This window comes from Polypterus senegalus, chromosome 9 (assembly GCF_016835505.1).
Source record: "Polypterus senegalus isolate Bchr_013 chromosome 9, ASM1683550v1, whole genome shotgun sequence".
Lineage (NCBI taxonomy): Eukaryota > Metazoa > Chordata > Cladistia > Polypteriformes > Polypteridae > Polypterus > Polypterus senegalus.
Genome location: NC_053162.1, coordinates 41,427,334 through 41,451,138, shown reverse-complemented (window position 1 = coordinate 41,451,138; position 23,805 = coordinate 41,427,334). Strand labels below are relative to the sequence as shown.

Genomic DNA, 23,805 nt, shown 5'->3' with positions numbered 1-23,805 from the left:
AATGATGTCCTTACTATCTTAGAATACAATGAATAAGAGAGAGAAGCACAAAGCAGAATTAAAACTAGTAATAAATAGAGTAGTAGACAAAGATAAAGTAAAAATCTGTCAGAGCCTTGTTCCCACAGATGGTGTGATGGCCTACCCACATACCCAACTCATATGACCTAAGCACTGCTTCTCACCTCCTGTATGTCTTACTTTTTGTCTCTCTCTTTCTCCCTCTGACAGACGCACACACACACACATATACACCCACACAAAATGCTGTATTCTTCTTTCCACCATTTAACCTTTGCCTCAAACGTTCCTTCCAGCTCCAGATTCTATGAACCCTCTTTTATGAGGCAGCCTAAAGTCCCAATTTCCTATCAAAGTCTGAGATCAGAGCAGTCCTTTTTTTGGGCTATAAGACCACCAGACTACAAGTACCCATAGCCTACTTCCTGAAGTCACTGTACTTCCAAAGCCTTTCAGGGCTGAATCTCCAAGGAAGCTTTCTGAGCTGCTCATTCCGACAAAGTGTCAACAGAAATCCCTTTTGCCAGCAGTTCATGTCTAACTGCACCTATCTATTTCAGTTGTTGGCTTCAGTTGTTGTAGCTTGGGTGTCAAGATGAGAGCACCATTCTGTGAAGACAGATAGCAAACCAACTAAAGCTGGTAGGCTGTGCAAGTCATAGTGGTGTTGCAGACCCTGATGAGCAGACAGAAGAAGAGCTGTTACAGAAACAAACTATACAGTACACATTAAAGCCATTTACAGGGGACATTGGGTTAATTGCCCCTCTAGTTTTATAGAGGCTGGATTACATAGTGAACTGTGCAGAGTGAATTTCAAGGAATGTTGCTGCCTAATGTATCTGTGAGGCAGTCAGTCATGTAGAGCAAACACACTCACACATCAGTTGGATAGTGACATCCTTGAATCTGGACACCTTGGAAAAGTAAACCAGCAATTTTAGAGACAGTCCTGGAGCCATGAAGTAAATATGTCTGTTGTACTGTAGTTCTCTCCCAGAGTGAGCATGTAAATGTCGCCCTGGATGGAGAGTGCAGTGAACACTGCCAATGTGACAATAACTTGCCTTGAATGCATTTTTTGTCTCTTTAGTCTCCAGTCAAACAAAATCAGCTCAGAAGGTTGTATACGACTGGCTGAGGTTCTCCCTTTATGTCCGCACCTGGAGGAAGTGAGGTGAAAAGTGCTTTTATTGTTTTCACCCTAGTGAAACAGACTGTAAATGAATTAAAAATCACGGGAACTGCCCTTTTTTCTCTTTGCAGCTTATCCGAAAATGAGCTTGGAAGTCAAGGTGCACTGAAATTGTCTCAAGCCTTGAGTCTCATGAAGTCTTTGAAGAGACTAGAGTAAGTTGTCTTAGAGGAATGAGGACTAATTCTAGAAAATGAGTTTGGGAAATTTCACACAGATTTACTATGTGCTTAAACCATTTTGTTCATAATATTGAAGTCTTTCTTTGTCAGGCTGTAAATTTTAGTAGGTGCCCACATAGAACTTTAGCACTTCTTAGGTCAAGAATAACATACAGGTGACAGAATTTTTTATCTTGATGCAGAACTTACAAATCCATTTTTTGTTTTATATACAGTCATATGAAAAAGTTTGGGAACCCCAATCAGCCTGCATAATAATTTACTCTACTTTCAACCAGAAAGATAACAGTGGTATGTCTTTCATTTTCTAGGAACATCTGAGTACTCGGGTGTTTTCCAAACAAAGATTTTTAGTGAAGCAGTATTTAGTTGTATGAAATTAAATCAAATGTGAAAAACTGGCTGTGCCAAAATTTGGGTCCCCTTGTAATTTTGCTGATTTGAATGCAAGTAACTGCTCAATACTGATTACTTGCAACATCAAATTGGTTGGATTAGCTCGTTAAGCCTTGAACTTCATAGGCAGGTGTGTCCAATCATGAGAAAAAGTATTTAAGGTGGTCAATTGCAAGTTGTGCTTCCCTTTGACTCTCCTCTGAAGAGTGACAGCATGGGATCCTCAAAGCAACGCTCAAAAGATCTGAAAACAAAGATTGTTGAGTATCCTGGTTTAGGGGAAGGCTACAAAAAGCTATCTCAGAGGTTTCAACTGTCAGTTTCAACTGTAAGGAATATAATCGGGGAAATGGAAGGCCACAGGCACAGTTGCTGTTAAACCTCAGGTCTGGCAGGCCAAGAAAAATACAAGACCGTCATCATGCGCAGGATTGTGAGAATGGTTACGGGCAACCCACAGATCACTTCCAGACCTGCAAGAACATCTTGCTGCAGATGGTGTATCTGTACATCGTTCTACAATTCAGCGCAATTTGCACAAAACATCTGTATGGCAGGGTGAAGAGAAAGAAGCCCTTTCTGCACTCACGCCACAAACAGAGTCACTTGTTATATCCAAATGCTCGTTTAGACAAGCCAGATTCATTTTGGAACAAAGTGCTTTGGGTTGATGAGACAAAAAATCTGTTACAGTATTTGGTCATAACAAAAATCATTTTGTATGGCAGAAGAAGAACAACACATTCCAAGAAAAACACCTGCTACCTACTGTCAAATTTGGTGGAGGTACCATCATGCTGTGTGGCTTGTTCAGGGACTGGGGCTCTTGTTAAAGTTTAGGGTCAGATGAATTCAACCCAATATCAACAAATTTTTCAGGATAATGTTCAAGCATCATTCACAAAGTTGAAGTTACACAGGGGTTGGATATTCCAACAAGACAATGACCCAAAAAACAGTTTGAAATCTACAAAGGCATTCATGCAGAGGGAGAAGTACAATGTTCTGGAATGGCCTTCATAGTCCTCTGACATGAATATCATCGAAAATCTATGGGCTGATTTGAAGCAGGCTGTCCATGCTCGGCAGCCATCAAATTTAACTGAACTGGAGAGATTTTGTATGGAAGAATGGTCAAAAATACCTCCATCCAGAATCCAGACACTCATCATAGGCTATAGGAGGCGTCTAGAGGCTGTTATATTTGCAAAAGAAGGCTCAACTAAGTATTGATGTAGCATCTCTGTTGGGTGCCCAGATTTATGCACCTGTCTAATTTTGTTATGATGCATATTGCATATTTTCTGTTAATCCGATAAACGTAATGTCACTGCTGAAATACTACTGTTTCCATAAGGCATGACATATATTAAAAGGAAGTTGCTACTTTGAAAGCTGTGTACAACTGTATAAACAGAGATATCTCATTGTCATGTCTGTTTTGTTTTTTGCATTGTAGTTTCTGTACATAACTATTCCAAAATAATGATAATTGTCATCATCTTTGATTCTCTTTACCAGTCTGAAGCTGATAAATATTGAAAACAAGGACTCGGTCCATCTTGCTGCTGGCCTTGGACACTGCCTGACCATTGAAGAGGTTAAGTGAGTATGGTCCCTTTTTTAGCATGCTTTGTGTTGCTTTACAAATAGTTTTTCACTCTGTAGTTACAAGTATTGTACTTTTATAATTCCCAAATGTCTCCTAGTGACTGCTAGTTTTGAGTCTGTTAAAAACAATTTCTTGGAGTGTATTTTTTCTTTGAAGCTCCATTTAAATACCCATATTATCCACATGTATGTTTTCTACACATGAGTTAATTGCATCTCCTCATTTATTTTTCATAAACATTTCTGATAGCAGCCTATTTATGATGAATATATATGTTGTGCAAATGATACTGAATTCTCCGTTCCACTGTTAACTTAGTTATCTGCATGTATCCCTGTTTAATGTTGACTGGCTGCTGGTCAAAAGAAAGAAATCAACAAACATAAATGACTGAGGGTTCAGAAAGCCAAAAGAAAATAAAAAATATATGATATTCATCTACAAAAAAGTCTTTTTCATTTTCAACAAGTAGCATAGCATGCACTGTTGGCAGTGACTCACAGTAGAAACTGAATATTTGAAAGATTTACCTGATGGGGTTTGTCCATCCATTATTCAATAAACTAAATCCAGTTCAGGGTTGTGGAGGCAAGTGGTAATTCTGTCAGCATCAAGCACAACGGACGCTGAATTGGGTGCTTGTTCATTGCAAAAGCTAATGAAATATGTTCAATTAATGATGGGTTTGAGCTCTAATTAAAAGTTTATTTCAATAAAAACTGATAACCACCATAGAGATCTAGAATAAAATTTAAGAATAGATTTAGTTTCCAGCTACTGAAAATAAAATGATAATGTTGACTGTACTTTGTAAAGTATTTGGGGTGGTCTAAACATAATGTATTATTTCTAATGGGTGTCTTGCCGTATATGGAAGAAAACAGAGGACTGTAGACAAGATGTTAATAGCTAAGCTCCTTTGGTGTATGTAAGAGAATAAATAAGGATGGGGTCAAAGGCAGCTGTCTCAGAGAAAAAGATCAGATCAGAGTCTCCAAAAATAGTTAACTTTTTTTCAGATTTCAATCTAGTTAATGATATTTTGATATCAGAAATGATATGTAAATTGATCAGCACAACAGATCTAAACCCTGTTCCCAATGTCTTAGTCAAGGCTTTGTTCCTGTTTTGACTGCTGTGGTTATTTCTTTCCAGTCCTCTGGTAAAGTCCCTGTTTGTCTTAAAATTTCTGCTGTCACCCCTGTTACAAAGAACACTGGTAGTAATCCCAAAAACTTCAGCAATGTTCATCTTATTTATAATTTTTCCTCTCTTACCAAATTTTAGAATGTATTGTTGCTTCTCAACTACAGGACCATTTAAATATTTTAAATATTTTAACCTTTTCAGTCTGGCTTCCCTCGTAAACAGCCTGGGGTAAAGTAACAAAAGATCTGCTTCTGGCTGCCGACTCTGGATTACTAAGTATTCTTATCCTTCTTGATCTTAGTTCAACATTTGACAGTATTTATCACAACTTATTAATGGAACTAGGCTGACCCGCCTTTTAAGGCGACCGACTTTAAAGTTAACCACTTCTTAAGGCAATTCAATATGTAGAAACCCCCTGCTATTTACTACGCGGTGAGGCATTTGTACTCCATCAACATTAATTATTTCCAAAGACATAATTTTGTCTATTTTTCCAGCACATCGCGCACAAAAGCAAGGGAACAATGGGAGCACCAGAACTCTGCTCACATCATGTCGCTTCGTACCGCAAGCTGCAAGTAGTAAGTCTGTGATAACCGGAATACCGCTACGCTTTCCACTCACGGGACGGAAGGACAACCCCGACCGCTTTTATATAGTAAGAAAGAAGAAGATATCGCACAGTCTGGAGTAGAAAATCATCTTTTACCTGGAAAAACGAAACTACAAATCCCATCGTGCATTGCAAAATGGACGGGGCGTGTGAAACTCCACGCCTGCGTAGCACTCACGGGAAGGAAGGACAATCCCGACCACTTTTATATAGAAAGATGCCTGTCTTCACTGGGTAAAACTGGTACTGTTTATTTATGGTTTTAGTTTTAGTTTATTTAACTAACAGATTTCAATTTATTCAACTGAATAACTGCATTTTTCACAATTCACCTGTTACCTATACTGTAGTGTGCCACAGGATTCAGTACTGGGCTCCTTCATTTTATTTTACTTATCTCCTCCCCCTTGACTCAGTTATGCATCATTTTGGGGTTCAATCCCATTGTTATGCCCATGATGTCCAGCTGTATATTTCTACTAAACCATCTTAGGCTTTTTTCTATCCTCGTTGGTTAGTTGCATCCATGATATTAATATTTGGATGGCATATGTTCTGCTCAAGCTTATTAGTGCCAAGTCTGAAAGTCTTCTTCCTGGCACTAAAGCTACATTTACATTTACATTTATTTGCTTGGCAGACGCTTTTATCCAAAGTGACTTACAAAAGAGGTAACTGTAATCGAGTAACATTAGGCTAAATCCTGTTTGTTCAACACGTGTAGCAGGACAGGTAACAAATGTTAATTGCCACAAGTGAAGCGATGTAGTAACTAACAATTTACAATCATAGATTATAATCAGTAAGGCAATTAAACTTGAACAACAAATTAACCAACAATATAAAATATCACAGAGCATAGTTATTTTCAATTCAACAGATATTCACAGAACAGATTGGTCTTCAATTACTTCTTAAATACATTGAGGGAGTCAGCAGTACGGATGGAGGTGGGCAGCTCATTCCCACTAGCTAGGAACTACACAGGAAAAGAGTCTGAATTGAGACTTGATACCATGCAGAGGTGCCATCATCAAATGCTGTTTACTGGCAGTCTTGAGTGGGCAAGCAGGGGTACCTTCTCAAAATTTGAAAATGTCAACATCTGTATCAATGACAGCCCTGTTTCTTTACGCCTTCAAGTCAACAGCTTTAGTGTTGTTTTTGACAGCACTTTCTCTTTTCAATTTCACATTAATGGTATATCCTATGCTACCTTTAATCATCTTCGAAATATATCAGATCCCTTACGGTCCTTCTCTGCGGCTGACACACTAATTCTTGGCTAGACTGTAATGTTTTTATTGTCTTGTATCCCAACTAAAATTATAAACAATCTGCAGTTAGTTCAGATTTCTGCTGCACACTTATTGAGTCAAACTAAGGCTCATAATCACATTACACCTATTCTTTATAAACTTTGTTGGCTTCCAGTTAAGTACCATATCAACTTTAAGATTCATGTCCTCACTTACAAAGCACTCCATGGTCTGGCTCCCACTTTTTTAAATCTTAAAGTTTATGCACTGCACTCTTCTACTTTTGGCCTTATTGTTGTTCCTTCAGTCCGTTTGTCTTCCATAGGAGGTCGGACTTTCAGTTAGGCTGTTCCTCGCCTCTAGAACTCCTTCCCTCACCAAAACCAGACTCAGGATTTATTTAAACAACACCATAAAACTCATCTTTTCAAAATTGCCTTCTCAGTGCCATAGATTTTGTCCTTTTAAATCACTTTGATTACTTATCTTATTGCACATTTTAATATAAATGTGTATTATTTAGTGTATTTATTTTATTTATTGACTTAATTGTACTGTTCTATGGTTTTAACTTGTAATGTGTCCTTGAGTGTCCAGAAAGGCACAATTAAATAAAAAGTGTTAATATTTTTAGAAATATGAATCAACACATAAGGTACCACACTACGTCTGACCTTGATAAATTTTAATAGAACACTTAGCCCTGAGACTCTAAACTGGATAGGCTTTAGAAAAATAAATAAAGCAAGAGATTCCTAGGTATGCTAAAACTGAGCAGAGTTCAAAGTTTTGAGATATCTGTTGTTGAAAGATCATTGATACGTGGCGATAGAGCACAGTAGAAGTTAGGGAATATCAGAATCCCACCCAACACTCACACACAGAAAAGGCGTCTTCTCCATACTTGCCGGTCTGGTCTCCTGGGAAAACTTGATGTGAACGGAGTACAAAAGGTGTGAGCGTGAACAGCTGATAGCAGAGACTTTTCTCTAAATCTATAAACCTTTGTTTTAGTTCATACAACCTCTTAACAAATTAATCCATATTTTTTTTTTACTTTACATTCTGGATTATCATTGAGGAACTTTATTGAGAGATTTTAATAAAGGGGTACATAAAGGCCTGCAGTAGGCTGGCGCAATGTCCGGGATTTGTTCCTGCATTGCACCCTGTGTTGGCTGGGATTGGCTCCAGCAGACCCCCGTGCCCCTGTGTTAGGATATAGCGGGTTGGATTATGGATGGATGGTACATAAAGACCAAGACAACAGTTATGAACCAGGTATAGACATCCTGAAAGGGAAGACCATCTTACAGTATGTGTACCAATTGAACCAGAGGCCTGTTTCTTACATACTGTATACACAAAGTCAAAGGTGCTTAGTTGAAACCCAGACTATCTCAGCTAATCAGGACCAAGATATTTGTACAGTTTATGATTTGACTGATTGAGACTGCTGGTGTAAACTCATATTGACTTCAAAACCAATCATAAAGTTATTACCCACCAGAACAGAAAAATAAATTACATATTAAACAATTCCCTATTGGAAGGCATTTTTGCACAAAATATGCAGTCTTTAAAAAGTGAATCAGCAAATCAGTAATGAAGACTATGTCACTACATTTCTAGCGTTTGTTTACTTGTTGACTCCAGACTACCCTCAATGACACATTGAATGATAGTAGTTGATTATCTGAAATGTTTCTCTAATTCTAAGGCAGCTGTCCAGTATTAATTACGTAACTAAATAAGAGCTTCTTTTTCTCAGTCAGCAGACCGCCACTTAATTTTCAAAGTTAAAGGTTTAAATCCTTTCAGTGCACAGTCTGTTATCCAACATTTAACTAATGAGAACAAATTAAAAAGAAATCTTTTCAGCCTATTATACAACAGCTAGCAACCTAGCTTAAAGATTTAACTATTACCATTATCAACCTTTTTTCAGCAGTCAACTACTTTACTTGCACATATTCTTTTACAGAGCTAAAAACTTGATGAAAAGGGTGTGAGGCCTCAAAACAAAAACATATAAAGCAGGCCAGAAAATTCACTGATCTGCTCAGAAGAGATTCTCCCAAGAGAGCCAACCCCAATTACCACCGATAGGCATTAGCCTAAGCAGGCCCTAAAAATGGGGAACTGGCTTTAAAGTGCCGTGATTAACAGTTTTATTTAACTTTTCTTGGTTTTCCCTTTAGCTCAGAAAAACCATTACATGTCTTTTCTGCAGTTTGCAAACCCAAACATTGTATTTCTGATGTTAGTTTTGCGTTTGACGGGCTTAATTAAAAATCGATTTATTTCATGTTTTGCCATATCTTGGCACCTTTTTTGTTTTGCTGAGGGCTTCACATAGCCCGCTACCATGGTAAGACATCTCATGATGCACCTGGACTGTGTGACGGTGAATTTATCAACATGACTTTCTGCAATCCTGACTACCATAATTTGACTATTATACTGTATACTGATTACAAGTGACATTTATTATTGGAGTTTGGTATTAATATTCTGCCCATTTTAAGACTGATTTTTGGTTTAGCGCTAGTGGCTTTGACAATTGTTTTTCTTTTCCCCTGAACCTTCTATTTAAGTCAGACTGAGTTTTCATTGCTAGTCAGTACAAAAGTTCAAAAAGTAAAGAGAGTACCATAATATATCTTAAAATGATTAAAGAGAGAGAAAACTAAGGAATTGTGGCTTGTAGAGACAAGCTCTACAATATTTTTTTAAAAGAAGATATTTATTGAAATAAATCCAAAATATAAAAAAAATGCCCAAAACAGTAGGAATAAGCAAAAATGATTTGCCTAAAATGGCAATCCAAGATGAACCATTCCCAGTAAACAATCTACAATGCAAATCCCAGAAACTAATAAATCCCAGGAAATAGCTATACTCACAATGTCTCCTAAAAATGACTGACATAAATAGCCAAAGGTAGGACCCAACAGCAGTGACATCAGGGTGGCCACATGTCTTGGGGTTCCATCCTGAGAACACATAGAATAGACATCACTTTAAAGAAACAGTGCATGATAAACAAATAATCAATAAAACTCAAAGAGATAGCATAAAGCATGAAAAATAATAACTCAAACACAACAAAAATGCAATAAAGTAAAAAGTAAATGCAAGCCAGGAAAACAAACCTGATTGTAATACAACAATTCTACCTGTGCTAGGATTTTTGTGGAGATCTGAAAGAGTCAATCTTCATCATAATCATAATGCTTCTGTTCAAGCAACCCCAGAATCCCCCCTATTGACGTTGAACATCTGAAATGTTTAATGGTAATTTGACAATTTTGTTGCTTTTTTTTTCTCAAAATATTCATCAGTTTTAATCCTCTTATTTACGGCAATACTTAGCTTTTTGCTCCTTAAATATGTACTTAAAGGTATGCACAGTAACATTCCTGACATGTCCTTTAAATGTAATAGCCATCAGGACAGTTGTACCAAAAATTAATATTCTTTACCAGTTTTAAGTTTGTGGCAGTCTATGTAATCATTGACATTGTCAGATAACATGTTTATATATATAAATATGAATAATGCGCTTTAATTGCATACACCTATCTTGAATTAAAATTTAACCCAGGTAATAATATAAGCTGTTTTGGCTTTTTTGATTGTAATGTTAATTAGTTTCTTAAATAAAACTCATAATATTTAATTTGAGTGTTTTTATTTAAGGATAATTTAGATAATTTAGGGAAAACTAGCACTACTTTTAAACGTGTGCATTTAAACAGAAGTTTAGCAGAAGGTTGGGAGAATCAAAATGCAGGTATATGACAGGAAGTCCAGATAAATAGGCAATGACATCTGTCAGGAATGTGAGGGGACTGGAGGAGGAGATGGAGAGGCTTAACTGTGAACGAAGGCAACTATTTGAAGGCCTAGTGAGAGAAGTAAAACTTTTAGAAGACATTGTGAACCAAGTTTGAGACCATTTTAGAAAAGGGATCCATTAGATCCTTTCTTCTTTTGAACCATCAGCTAAAGGAAATTAATGAGAATAACAATATACTTAGAATTCCGGGATGTAAAGGAGACAAAAATTCTGGGAAGGATGTGGAAATGTAAAGTAAATTTTAAAAACAAGTGGTATTCTTTATTAGAATGTACATGTATAAGCTCAAATGAGCTAACCAGTGTGTATATGTTTGTAATAAATTGTGAAATAGGGGCTTTTGTTCAACTTGGCTCTCATAATTAACTTCAACTTGACAGCTAGGAGAACCAAAGGAAATTCTCAGCCATGTGATCGTTCCTGATATCACTTACTAAAAATAGCGATCAAGCCACAGTATAATAGAAATCATCTCTATTGAATAGATTCAGACATTATGAAGCTTTTGAATGAGGCAGACACTATGCAGCTTTTAAAAAATGAATACATAAGGCAGGATGAAGGGATGCTGTACAACCTTTATTGTGTAGACACAGTGTTTGGCATAAGGTGGCATAAGCAAGAGAGGGCTTAGGCAATTCTGAAGATGCATGAAACCTTCATGCTGCTAATGTATTTTGAGAGTGTAAAAGACACTACTAAAGAAGCAGTGTTTTTCTAATCTTACCTCTTTCTTTCTGTAACTTAACTGTTTTGATTATTTAAGATGTTGCTCCTAAAAATATGCACTGAAATAGCGGCTAATTTTTTCAACATTCATTGTCATTTGCACCTATGTCTCATTTTTATTAATTGTTGCTATTTCATTATAATTAAAGACACAACTACTATAGAATGAAAATGAGTAAAGGGGATCCTTCTAAATTTCATACAAAAGAAAGAAGTTGTATTGTATTTCTGGACAAATGGCTAGCAAATTAAAAAGATTTGGTCCACAACACCAAGTTTCAGAACTGCTGCTGCTGCCATGTATTTCTGTAGGAAATGTACTTATCTTTGAAATTACTGGCTTTTTGCTTTTTTTTCTAAAGATTTTCTTCTGATTTTACTTACATGCATTTACAGTAACTTGTCTGGTTATGTTTTCAGTTTGTCCTGGAATGGCATTGGTGATGAGGTGGCAGAGAAGCTGGCTGAGGTTCTTCCTAGAATGAAGAACTTAAAAAAATTGGAGTAAGTAACCACCTACTAACAATTTCTTTTGTAATGAAGTCACATTAATAACTATAAAGAAAGTCAATGACGCACTGGGGTCTGAGCTACTGGTAGACCTGTCCAGTGTGACCAGTAAACATGAGGGGAATTTTCTAACACTTCTCCAGTTATAGGAATAAAGCTAGCCAGCTGAAAAATGATGTGATTGGCAGATATTTCCTTTCTTGCTCTCTTTTCTCTAATTTCTCTGATGTCAGTCAAGGCGGGAAGCATTTCCCTTGGAGATCAATCTTCTTAGTGTGGTAGGTAGTGCGTCACTCTCATAATCTGAATATCCTCAAAGAGAGCAACCAAGTTCTTAGCTGGGCAGTGTGCTGTAGTGGCTGTTTGCAGAGGACTTTAAAACATAAGGTTTCTATTCTGTTTTGACAGACAAATACTGTTTGAACCTAAACAGTTCAATTATCCAACCTGCACTTCAAAATATATGTACATAGTATATTGTGTTATATATATGTCATTGTGTAAGTCACCTTGAATAAATGTATCAGAGATACTACAGTACAAGATTGCTAGCGCATTCCTGATTTAACAAAAAGAGCTGATATGGAAATCCTGATTGTTCATCACATTATTCTGCAAGATGCTTCTGAAAAGTATTCTGTCTTGCCTCCTAATTAAAATTTCTGCCTACTTTTTTAACTTTAGATCTTACACATTGGAAAACATCTGAACTGAGTTAAAATATCTTTTAAAGGTTAAACGCCTCCATATTTCTTTTTTCCAGCTTAGAGTGCAATAAAATCACAGAGATGGGAACAACCAAATTAGCTGAAGTGTTAAAGAACTGCTCAACAATTAAAGTAATTAGGTAAGTGGTTAAATTGTCTATCACAAAAGACTACTTTTAAAGTATTCACAACATGAATTGCATTTTTATGCAGCTCTTAATTTTACCCACTGCCTAGTGAGAGGGCAGAGTACAGCCACAAGGAATATAATGCCATCTTGGTAAAGTAGAAATATATGCCACTGTGATAGCAGAGACTTTTGGGCAGTGAAACTGATCATTCTTTGAGACTGAGTATTTTATTACATTGGATAAATCTGAGTTTGTGTGCTCAGCTAAATAAAAGGGGTGCTGGCCTCAATGCTCGAGTCTAAATGCGTCTCCTTTTTTCTGTCCATGCTGGTCTCCCTTTATCTACTAGAAAGTCAATGCTGTTTATACTATATCTGAAATTTATTCTCATGGTATTTAAATAGCAGCCTTCACAGAGTGTGTTAAACTGTTTTTGGGACTGCTGCCTCATCTATCATATCCCACGCCAGATCACTTCTGGTTTGGAGTTTTATACAGTACCTTCTCCCAGTGTCTATGAGGGCTTTTCTCCACATCCCTGAGACACACACTTGTTAGGTTAATTGCGGATTCTAACTTGGCCCTGTACATGCACAAGTGGGCACCCCGATGGACATTGCACTGTGTCTAGGGTTGATTCCTACCTTTCATCTAATGCTGCAAGGGATGCCACCTTCCCTGTACAAATACATGCATCATAAGTTAATTTAATTTTAATGTATTGAACTTTCTATGGGTTTGTGTCTCCATTTAAACAGTACAATAATCGTAAGAGGGCAAAGGTTTCAGAGAATCAAATTAAACAATTTGAGTTAGTGTTCAACAAGCAGTCCAAAGTGAGGGTAGTGTGATTTATCCGGCTGGGAGTTCTCCATAGTTTTAGCTGTGTTTTATTCCCTAAAGAGATATTATTGAAATTTACACTTTTGTAATCTAGTATTAGAGATTTAAAAATGATTCGGTATGGAACCAAAAAGTATCTGAGACAAGAGAATATTAATGTGGCCACTGTGTTTGGTATGATTTTGGTATGACTTTGGAAGATGCCTTTTGAACCTCTTAAATTCTAATGCTTTGAGTTTGACATGCATGGGTAAGTAAACACCAATAATCCAGTTAAGATGTAGTAAAAACATGACTGCACTGGAGATTAAGCAACAAAGTTTGACTTCATTAACGACCTTTAGACCGTTAGGATGTCAGGATTGCGTTTGGGCTCAGATCCAGCCCCTCCTTTCGCTTGCCATTTTTCCTTGGCTCCTCCAGTCTGTATCTGTTACTGTGGAACAAAGCTGAACTTTGAAATTTCACATTCAGTAAGGAGCTGTATACAGACTTCTCTTTATTTCCTTCGCTCCCTACCCCCATCACCCATCTGCAGTTTAATAAATGTTGATGCAATGGCAATTTTCAGCATTACCATTGGTGACATCACACTTGGAAGCTTGTATTTCCTCTATTTTCCATAGCATTGCAACGTAAAACATAGACAAGAAGGTTCAAGGAAAACTGACGGCAAAATGAAGGGTTTTGCGGAGGATAAACCCAATGCTGACCATAGCCAAAATGAGAGATCAAAGAACAGGCTACTTTCAAATGGTCATAAATAAGGATTAAAAGAAAAAAACTGGCATAATCCAAACCTGAGTGAGGGAGAGTCAGGCTTCTTAAACTGTGTGGTGAATTCCACTAGAAGCAGCTCTGATCTGTAACCATTTGTAGGTAGTGGTATACAAGCATTGAAAAAATTATGTCAGGCATATGGCTTGTCTTCAACAAATGTCCTTTCAGGAATTAGCTTCATGTAGAGTTGAGTAATTTTGGCATGCACATGGGACCCGGGGTCTGGTTGATAAATCTGGTACACCACTGGAGACATATTTTAAACTGAATTCAGGACTGCACCATGAGGAACACAATAGGTTTGTGCATGCAGAGAACTGGACTTCAGAATAGACTGAGTGGCCAACTGACTATGTGGAACTGCGGACAAGAGATCATGTTCAGTTTAGCACCTCCAGTATTAACTGGCAGAGGTACCAGCCCTGAAAGCTGCTGTGGGGTCATGTAGAAACAGCACTGAGACAACATTAACATTATGGAGGAAGTTGTGCATAATGTGAGAAGCATCCATTTCAGTTCTATTTTGAAGCAACAATCCAGCCTACTTAGTAGTAAGATTCAAACAAGTGGGTGTGAGATGGATTAGGTAAGTGGAAACAACACTCTTAAGACTCCTAGATATAAGATAGACATTTCATTAACATTAGGCGGTATAAAGCAGCGAAGCATTATCAGTAACAATACAGCTGTTACATGTGAGGGCAGCAGGAAGCAAACCTGATTCTAACAATAGATTAAAAGTGTGTGTAATGAAAAAGTATCATTAGAAGAAGTAAATGCAGAAGAACATTGGAAAAGGGACCTGCTGGTAAACCTTTAACTTGCCATTTTAGGAATCCTTTGCCATCCTTCACATGTCACTCCAGTCCCGTCTTCTAACACTGCCAAAAACAGTAACAATGTCAGAATAGAATTCTCACCTTCTTTCACAGTTTCACCTCTCACATTTATTATCTAAGTACCTCTGCTACTTCGGTAGACATTGTCTTCATTGCAATCACTGTCTATTACTGCCCTGACCACCACTGGTGCTTCTAAAGATATTAATATATCTGCAGTCACGGACTGTTCATCTACTGGCTGGCTGGCTGGCTTTCTTACTCAGTGACCAAGTCCGTACCTCTAAAATTTCTAACGCAGTTCTTCTTTTCTAAAGCTTGACGAGTACTACTAGGGCGTTGTACCATGTTAGCCATTATGAATGTAGTGAGAAGTCAAGCAAAATGACACCTTTTATTGGCTAACTAGAAAAATGACAATATGCAAGCTTTTGCTTGAAGAAGGGGCCTGAGTTGCCTCAAAAGTTTGCATATTGTAATCTTTTTAGTTAGAGAATAAAAGGTGTAATTTTGCTTGACTTCTCACTACAAAGCTTGACAATAAACTGCATTTTACTGTGATTTTTGTAAAACACAGAAAATGAATGAAAATCTAAGAATGGATGGATGAACTTAAAAACAATTATTGTTATAATACAATAAGAACAGTTCAAAGCATCTGTGGGTTTACTGGACAGACAACTGTATTTTCTTGCCAGCATTTTAGGAGCAGACTGAGTAATTCTTGTTGAAGGGAATTTATGTTATCACTACAATTGTTACTATACTACTAGCCTGGCAGTGGGGTGTAGTGGTCAAGACTTTAGGCCTGCTACTGACACTGTGCGACTATGAGCAGGTCACTTCACCTGCTTGTGCTCCACTGGAAAAAGAAAAACAAATGTAACCGATTCAATCTCTCAGTTGTTGTAAGTTGCCCTGGATAAAGGCATAAGCTGAGTAGTAATAATATATATATATATTTTGCATTTAGATTATGGAAGAACCAGATGTCAAATGAAATGGCCAAAGCCTTGCAAAATAAAGATCCAAGGCTCAACTTCTCTTCTGTTATTGTGTGAATGTGACCAAATGGATCTCTAAATGTCAGCAGACTCTTCATGCTTCGGACTGCAGTTCCAAATCTGACTCATTGAGATTTCATTTTGCAACTCAAAAGGTGTTGCCAGCTGCTAAGCACTTTAGAAAAAACTTTCTGCACGGGTATTGTGTGCAGTGTGTTGATGAACAGCCCTGACTGCTTTCAGGCAAATGTGTTAATTGTGCAAGATGTGAGATGAGTATGCACGTTATAATAGGTCTGTCTGTACATGAGGGTGTTTTTGGGGTAGTCATTATATATTCACACTGAATAACTTTACATTTTTCAACGGTAGAGTTTGTGACTAAATATGGTTTCTATCAGTGTGGTTATCAGTGTGAATATGTTCTTTGGGTATGAAGAATTCCATTCTCTTTTCCTTTGATATTAACCATCAATACCAAAGTAGAATCACACTCTATTGTCAGTTGAAACAAGAGAGAAACTCTGTCCCAAAGGAAACTGTATACAACGCAGGTTCTTTAAAAGGTTAATGGTAAAATATTTAACCATAATGTGAGCACATTCCTTATTTTGCGCCCTTATTAGCACCGCGATTTGAAAATTGTGAACCACCAGCAGCACTCAGTAAGATGAGCCCTAGGTGGTCCTGTAGGTGGTAATTTACTGGAGCTGATGAGCACTATTATGGAAAATTCCCTTAAAATGTCAAACAAACTTCTGTTTATAGGACTAGTAGTGCTAAATGTTTGTCCTCCTTCAAAAATATCAATTTTTCACTTTAAATGCACCTTGAATCAACAAAGCAGCTTTGGTTTTGGCTTCCTGCAGTGCTGTTCGCATAATTTCATTCAAAAAATGAATAGATGGCCAATATTATCTTACAGGCTAGTTTCAGACTTAGAACAAGGCTTAAAGCCAAAGATCTGTGAGTAGAATTTGCATAAGAATGACAGCACTACATTACAAACTACAGATAGTTGCCTGATTTTAGAGCTAAAAATTTTGAGGTTCATGTTGGCATAACAAAAATACATCATGCACACATACGCACTGCAGGAACTGAGCAGATTCTTACTTTGACTCACTGCTGCTGGGCTAGAGCTCCCAAGAAGGGAAGAGGCAGACCTAGAAAATGAGTGCATGGACGGTATGCCCTGCGCATGCCAGTTAAAAATGAGGATACTTTAACATTTTGCCTGTCTTTGTGGCATTAGAACTTAATATTATGCTCTCTAATGCTATCAGAGCGGATCATGAACAAAAAGAATTAGCATTCACGTCTAGCATGACTTTATATGGTATGTGTGATATTTCATGTTTACATTTATTATTGTAAGAACATATGTCTGCGTAAAGTTGAGAGGAATGCTGTTGTTTTTAAGATGTTTATTTAAAGAAATTAACATTTCTAAATTATTTGTTTCTAGTTTATTTGTACCCAGTGTGGGTTTTTGTTTTGTTATATTTAAGCTTAATGGCAAAATACCAAAAAGATGCACTTGTTTTAAGTTGTATGTTAATTTAGACAAAAATGAAAGTACTTAACATAAGTAGGAATTTTGGATATTCTGCTTTCAATTTGCCTGTTTTTTCATATTTTTGCAGTTTAAAAAAATCATTTTTTCTTTGAGTTCCTCAACATATAACAGCTGATTGGTTATTAGTTGCCATGTTAAGGTGTTAAGGGAAATTACATTGTACACAACATTATAAAGCAGTTTGAGGTGCAGCTATACTTCTTAAGGATCTAAGGATCACCTGATGCAGGTGAATTGTCTCAAAAGCAGCAATATTTAGCACTGAATTGGCTTGGGCTGCCAAAGGAGCTGGGCCTAGAATTTTTTATTTTTACTTGCAGGCTTTACTCAGGAAGCGTGTGGCTGTTGACAGTCGTATGATTGTAGCAGCTGATGACAAGAAAATGTTACATAAAAAAATCCCCTAAAGTTTGGGTGAAATGGAATGTAACTGAGGTTCAATAGACCTTTTAATATATTACATCTGACTTGGATGGTCACAGATGGTGCTGCCACTGAAGAGGGAAAACAAGGAATTTTAAAAATGATGAAGCTCATTCTTTAACTTCCTCTCACCCATGAAACTGGCAAATAACAATGGTGTCTCAGTATCTTCTAGCTAGCTTTGTAAAAGTTATTAAGAAGTTTATTTAAGCTAGGCATCATTATTTTATCCAAGACTCTCATAACCCTTTATATCCAAAAATGTTTTTCAGTTATGCACATCTTCTATTCACTTCCTCGAAAGTTTCACCGATGTCCTTAATTCTGTTATTTAATATTTCAATTTCAATAATTCTGCTAGATGAATTTTATTGATGTCTTTGCCAATTTGGATTCAAATCCCTGTGCCACTCAAATACGGAAATGCCTTTGAGCTCATACTTATCTTTTCTTCACAGCTTCTATATTGTTAATGAAAACATTGCAGTATACTACATACTAGTGCACTGTAAAAATGTGAAAGTAAATTTACAGTAAATCACTGCCTATTAATTGCATTAGTTTCACAGCATGATTCTATTGTGTCGTTTGCTGTATATTTAAAAAAAAAGTGCAATTCTATACAATGGCTTGTGTGATGTTGAAGTAGGCTGGTGTTGAGTTACAGTAATATCCTCCATTTTTACATGTTAACTGTAATAGTGGCCAGTAATTTACTGTAAATTTACTAAAAACATTTTAGTTAGAAGATATTGTCAAATAAAACTACTCTATAACCTAACAGTTAAATGACTAACATTTCAGCTACCATGCATTTTACCATCAGAGATATTTTAAGTATATTTTATTCCAAAATTCAAACCTGTATAGATCATCATTTGTATTCACAGATACTATTTCAATGTTTATTGGACATAGTTTGTGCTGTTTGGTGGAAAAGGAAGGGTTGCTCTCATGATGCGAGTTGTGTACAGGTTCAAAGGTTTATTGAAAAAAAAAAAAAAATCTGATTCCTTGTCCACAAAAAAAACTAGTAGGCACAGAAAAAATTATTTGCTAGCCATCTTTAAGTTTTTGTTTCTCACAGTGCAAAAGTGTGGGAGGCATCAGGAGCAATTTATAGTGTTGCTGCAAAGGGGGCGTTCCTTATGCAAATGCACTGACTTTATGCAAATTCTCTGAGCCATTGTGACTTTACAGTACTTCTTAAGAATAGTCTTGCGCTTTGAAACAGTTAATTGCTATTTGAATCTAAAACACTGCTTAACTGTAAACGTCTGTGCATTTATCTATTCAAAATCATTGTTTTAACCATTTATATGTATTACAGTTTTTTGAGTGTTAAAATACAAAGTTCATGAAAGGCATTTTGCAAGATTTTTCTAGAATGTATTCACCTGTTTTCCCCAAACTTTACATCGTGTTGTGCTCTGAAGGTCCCTAAAGTCTTTCTCCTGTCCGCCTCACTATTTGGTCACTTATTCCTTGTGCCGGTGGATCACTGGGTGAGTTAAAGCTTTCTGATATTTGTACAACATCACACAGGTGCCCATCAGTGTTCCTGTAGCAAAGATTTCACTTTTAACTGCCATCATACCACACATAAAAGTGAAACAGTATGAAAATGAACAAACTAAAATGTCCCACAATGCAACGTCGACCACTCCAAATGCAATTCTTTTGTCTCATGAGAGAAGATGTTTTGCCCTGCTGTGATTACACACGACATTTTTCAATACAGTATTTTATTGTAAAAAAAAAAAAAATCCAGTTAATTTCTGTTATAAGCTGGCAATTTTTTACATTGTGGTCTCAACTAATGCACTATAGAACCTGAGCATAACCGCTCTGGATTTACATTGAACAGTTTTTATAATATAAATTAACATTTGATTTACATTTTCATTGGTTCTGTGCATTGTTTTGGAGGATGACCATACTGTGACAACATAAATCTCTGAATCCTTTTCATAGTGTTTTTCCATCACCCAACTTGTATTGATAATTAATGTTACTTTTATCTACATGTACCACTTTGCGTTTGTGTTCATTATACTGTATTTTCAAAATGTTTACTGGGCTCAGAAGTTTACTTTTATATATAATATGATATATCCAAGATAACTCTCTAAAATTCATTTTTTCATTGTACCACAATTTAGCTTTTAATTACTGATAAATCTCAACCTGCATAGGGACAGGTCATCAGACTCAAGCAACTCATTGACAAAGGCTGAATTAATTAAAAATAACCGTAATATAACAAATATGTCGGATCATCATGGGTGTGATGTGAGGTCCCATGTGACGGTGGAGTCTGCAGCAGGAATTACAAGATACAGTAAAGATTCAATATCCCAAGTCAGCTGATCATGCAAAGGGATTAATGGGCTGCTGGTGGATAATCAGAGTTTGGCAGGCCACAGCGACTTCGAGCCCGATTCTCCTGCTTCCATCTTACTGCATTTGCCTGTCAGGGTGCATTTTTTCATTCTGTGCTGATTGTGATCAAGAGTGTATTAACTCCACTCAGTCCTCCCAGCTCACTTATTTGTTAAAAGACAGGTTACATCTGTTTAACAGACACCACATTAAGTGACAAATACTGATTAACGTCACGTCAACTTTCTGACCAGTCTCATGGCGTTTTCCAACTTGATATTTCTGCCATAAGTTACATCCCATTTCATCCAAAATGTTCTTTATTGTGTGCTGCATACTGTATAGTCTGATTAGGCAGCTGTTTTTGAGTCAGAGTTTAACAAATGTAGAATGCGAGGTTACCAAAAAGGTACAGTATTTAAAATTGGGTCTGGATAATCAGACTTTAATATTATTTTCAGGAAAAATGGCAACATAATTGTTTTGTAAAAAAAAGTATTTTATGTTTTTACTGTTTTTATGGATTGTGAAAATAAAATGTACAGTGTCTGAAACATGAAAGTGTGTCTCCCTTTTGTACATCTATACATTTACAGTATTTACAAAATGAAGTGCTGAGGGACGTAATGTCAGGGATTGGGACAGAGTGAAGTTCAGCAAAGGCTCATTCATACTGCAGTGCTTATTGAAAATGGTCATGACCTGCCAGTCCAGCTCCACCTTTAGGGGCTGTCAACCGTATTACCAACTAGGCCACTCTGACAAACACATCATCATACAAACAAGCTGGTAATGCAGTAGCCCACACCTTGCCCAGCAGATGTTGGCAGCAATTTCTGGATAAGCAGCAATTAGAGAACATCCTCACAAAGGTAAGGAAACCATCAGAGGAGACTGCACTAGTTTAGGGCTTAATGTCTCTGGGGTGGCACAAACTTGGTTCTGGATGGTCCCCCTGGCATCAAGCTTTCATTGGAGTCATTCTGACAGACAGCAGCAACTTTGAGCACCTTGCCTAATTCTACTTATTGTTTATATGCAAAAAATAATTCTATTTATTAACAAACTAAAGTTCATCCAGTATCACCAGGATACAATAAATGTTTAGCCTTTCACGAATCACAAATCAGAAAATTAAATATTCAGTTATTTGTATAAACCAAAATAATGAATAATTCCCTTTATTATTTCCACAACTGAATGACACAGAAGTGCAGTGATGATGGTTGCTGCTTCACAGGTCCTGGGTTCGAATCCTGATTCTAGCTGTTGTCTAAATGGAATTTGCACATCCTTTTTTCTGCGTGGGTTTTTCTCACACATCTCGAAAGACACGCAGGTTGGGTCAACCATCCACTCTAATGTGGCTCTGTGTCTGTGTCTGTGTGTGGCTGTGACAGACTGGCACCTTATTCAGGGCTATTTCCTGCCTTGGACCGAGGGGATATGCCAAAACGTGATCTGGAACTGGATCAATCAAGAGTGAGAAAGTTATGACCACAATTCATAATGTCAGAGAGCATCTTCCCAACTCTGTGCATCCATTTCCTAACTTATTCATCTAGTTCAGTAATAAGAGGGCCAGTGCCAGCCTTAGCAGCACTGGGTGCAAGTCAACCATAAAGAGGCACCAGTCCAACTACAAAGCACATTCACGTGTACGCTCACTAACAATGAAGCAATGTAGCTAACCTAAGCTACAACTCTTTGGGAGGTGGGAGGAAAATCCACACAGATATGTGGAGAATGCACAGACTTATTTGTCAAAAATGTCCAAATTGTAGTTTATAAAACATAATCCATTAAAATGAGTCAAAAATTCAATAACAATGTACACTAGAAAGAACAAGATGCCTTAGCAATACTCGCTGCACTACACCTTGAAGGTGCCGATACAGTACTTGAGACACTCGCAATGTCATTACTCACCTTTATATTTCCCCACCTTTAACATTATGTATATGTAGCATATTTAAAGATAATCCGGCACATCTTGAAAAAGAACAATGCTTAAAACAAGTAGGGCAAGTCCAACTTAAACTTTGATATAAAATAGATGGAGCAAAACCTTAGAAACACTTGACCAGTTTGCTAAATATAGAAATTAAGGCCAAATTTGGCTAATATAATTAATAATACTGAGAGCAATGCTTTACCTCCATAAGGTACCATGTCACACACTCACTGCTTGGATAATTTAAAAGTTCCATGTTCTCTGACCGTATAGAAACATCAAACATTTGCACCTTGTGTCTTTTCCATTAACGTATACATTTTAATTGCACTGAAACAATTTAACATGACCAGTTAACCTGACATGTCTTCGACATGAGAAATTAAAATGTGTTACCTGGAGAGAACCCATATTGACACAGGCAAAACATAAAACATCCCACACAGGCCGTGGCAGGGACATAGTCTACTTGATTGTGAAGCTTTGAGGAAGCAGCACCAACCACTAGGCCACTGGTGTGTCATTCGTAGGTCAACCCATTTACTAAATGTCATGGTTGGGAAGAATCAAACTGTACCCTAGCAGCCTTGAGGACAAATGTAGGAACCAACAGTGAGCAGGAGCAGGAGTTTGACAAATAAGAGGAGACCATTCAATCCCTTAGTTTTATCTGGTCAGCTCATTGATAAGTTGTTCTGATATCTCACCCAGATCATTTTTGAAAGTCGTTGAGGTTTCTGCTTCAGCTCCATGACTCTGTAAATTATTCCAGGATTGTGTGAAGAAGTGCTTCCTGGCTTCCTTTAATGCATCGAATTGCCCCCATAGGGTTAATAGTTTAGCTAATCTAATCCAATCTAAATGAAAGAAATCTGGTGGATCACCTCATTGGTGCCTTTGACAATTCTGAAGACCTTGATTAGGCTCTCATGTTAGTTTTCACCTCAAGACTAAAAATGTTTAATTCCCATAGACTACTAGAGATGCCCTTCAGCCCAAAGATCTACTGGGTTGTTCTTCTTCACAGTATTGTGAGGTAACCAAAACCTCCTTCTATGCCCCTAAGACAACCACAGCATCTCAATATATAATTTATGTGCAATGATTGTCTTAGTATAACCTAACAGTTTAACCTTTAACTGAAGAAATGTAATTACTTCTATACATTCCCTAAGCAACAAGAATGTACTTATTATGCAGGCCAGTTTCAAATTCAAAAGTATCACTACTCTGACCATTTTTCATGTATAAATTTAAACACCTACCTATGGTATTTTCCAAAACCACCTTTTCCACTTCAGGGTGTTCGGGTGGCAGAACCAGTTTTGGTAGAATCAGAAACAACATAACAATCAGCCATAGATGTGATGTTTTTCCATTGCTGGACAAGAACATCTGTGAGATGTAGCTGGAAAACAGATTACAGGAGAAAAACTTCTACAGATTTGGGAACAATATGAAGCCTGCGTGTGAGATGGGGTTTTTAAAGGCACTGAGCACCTACTCTAACCACTGCGCTGCCAACTTGTTTAACATCCATCTACCATATTTTCTGAATTAATCCATTTTCATTATAGTTTTGAATTTTAGGATCACAATCCAATCAATAACACAATAAATAAAACCTTCCCA

General features: G+C 37.0%; 1 protein-coding gene across 6 annotated transcripts in view; it reads left to right on the top strand.

Moving 5' to 3' along the window:
• nlrc5 (NLR family, CARD domain containing 5) overlaps positions 1 to 19,607 on the top strand; it is a 167,759-nt gene extending 148,152 nt beyond the window's left edge. For all 6 annotated transcript variants that reach the window (XM_039762978.1, XM_039762977.1, XM_039762980.1 and 3 more), the window contains 6 exons: positions 1,115 to 1,198; positions 1,288 to 1,371; positions 3,316 to 3,399; positions 11,442 to 11,525; positions 12,295 to 12,378; positions 15,805 to 19,607. In XM_039762978.1, coding sequence (XP_039618912.1) covers positions 1,115 to 1,198; positions 1,288 to 1,371; positions 3,316 to 3,399; positions 11,442 to 11,525; positions 12,295 to 12,378; positions 15,805 to 15,892 — 508 coding nt within the window. In that variant the 3' untranslated portion in view covers positions 15,893 to 19,607. The remainder of the gene's footprint in view (positions 1 to 1,114; positions 1,199 to 1,287; positions 1,372 to 3,315; positions 3,400 to 11,441; positions 11,526 to 12,294; positions 12,379 to 15,804) is intronic.
• The last annotated feature ends 4,198 nt before the right edge of the window (positions 19,608 to 23,805 follow it).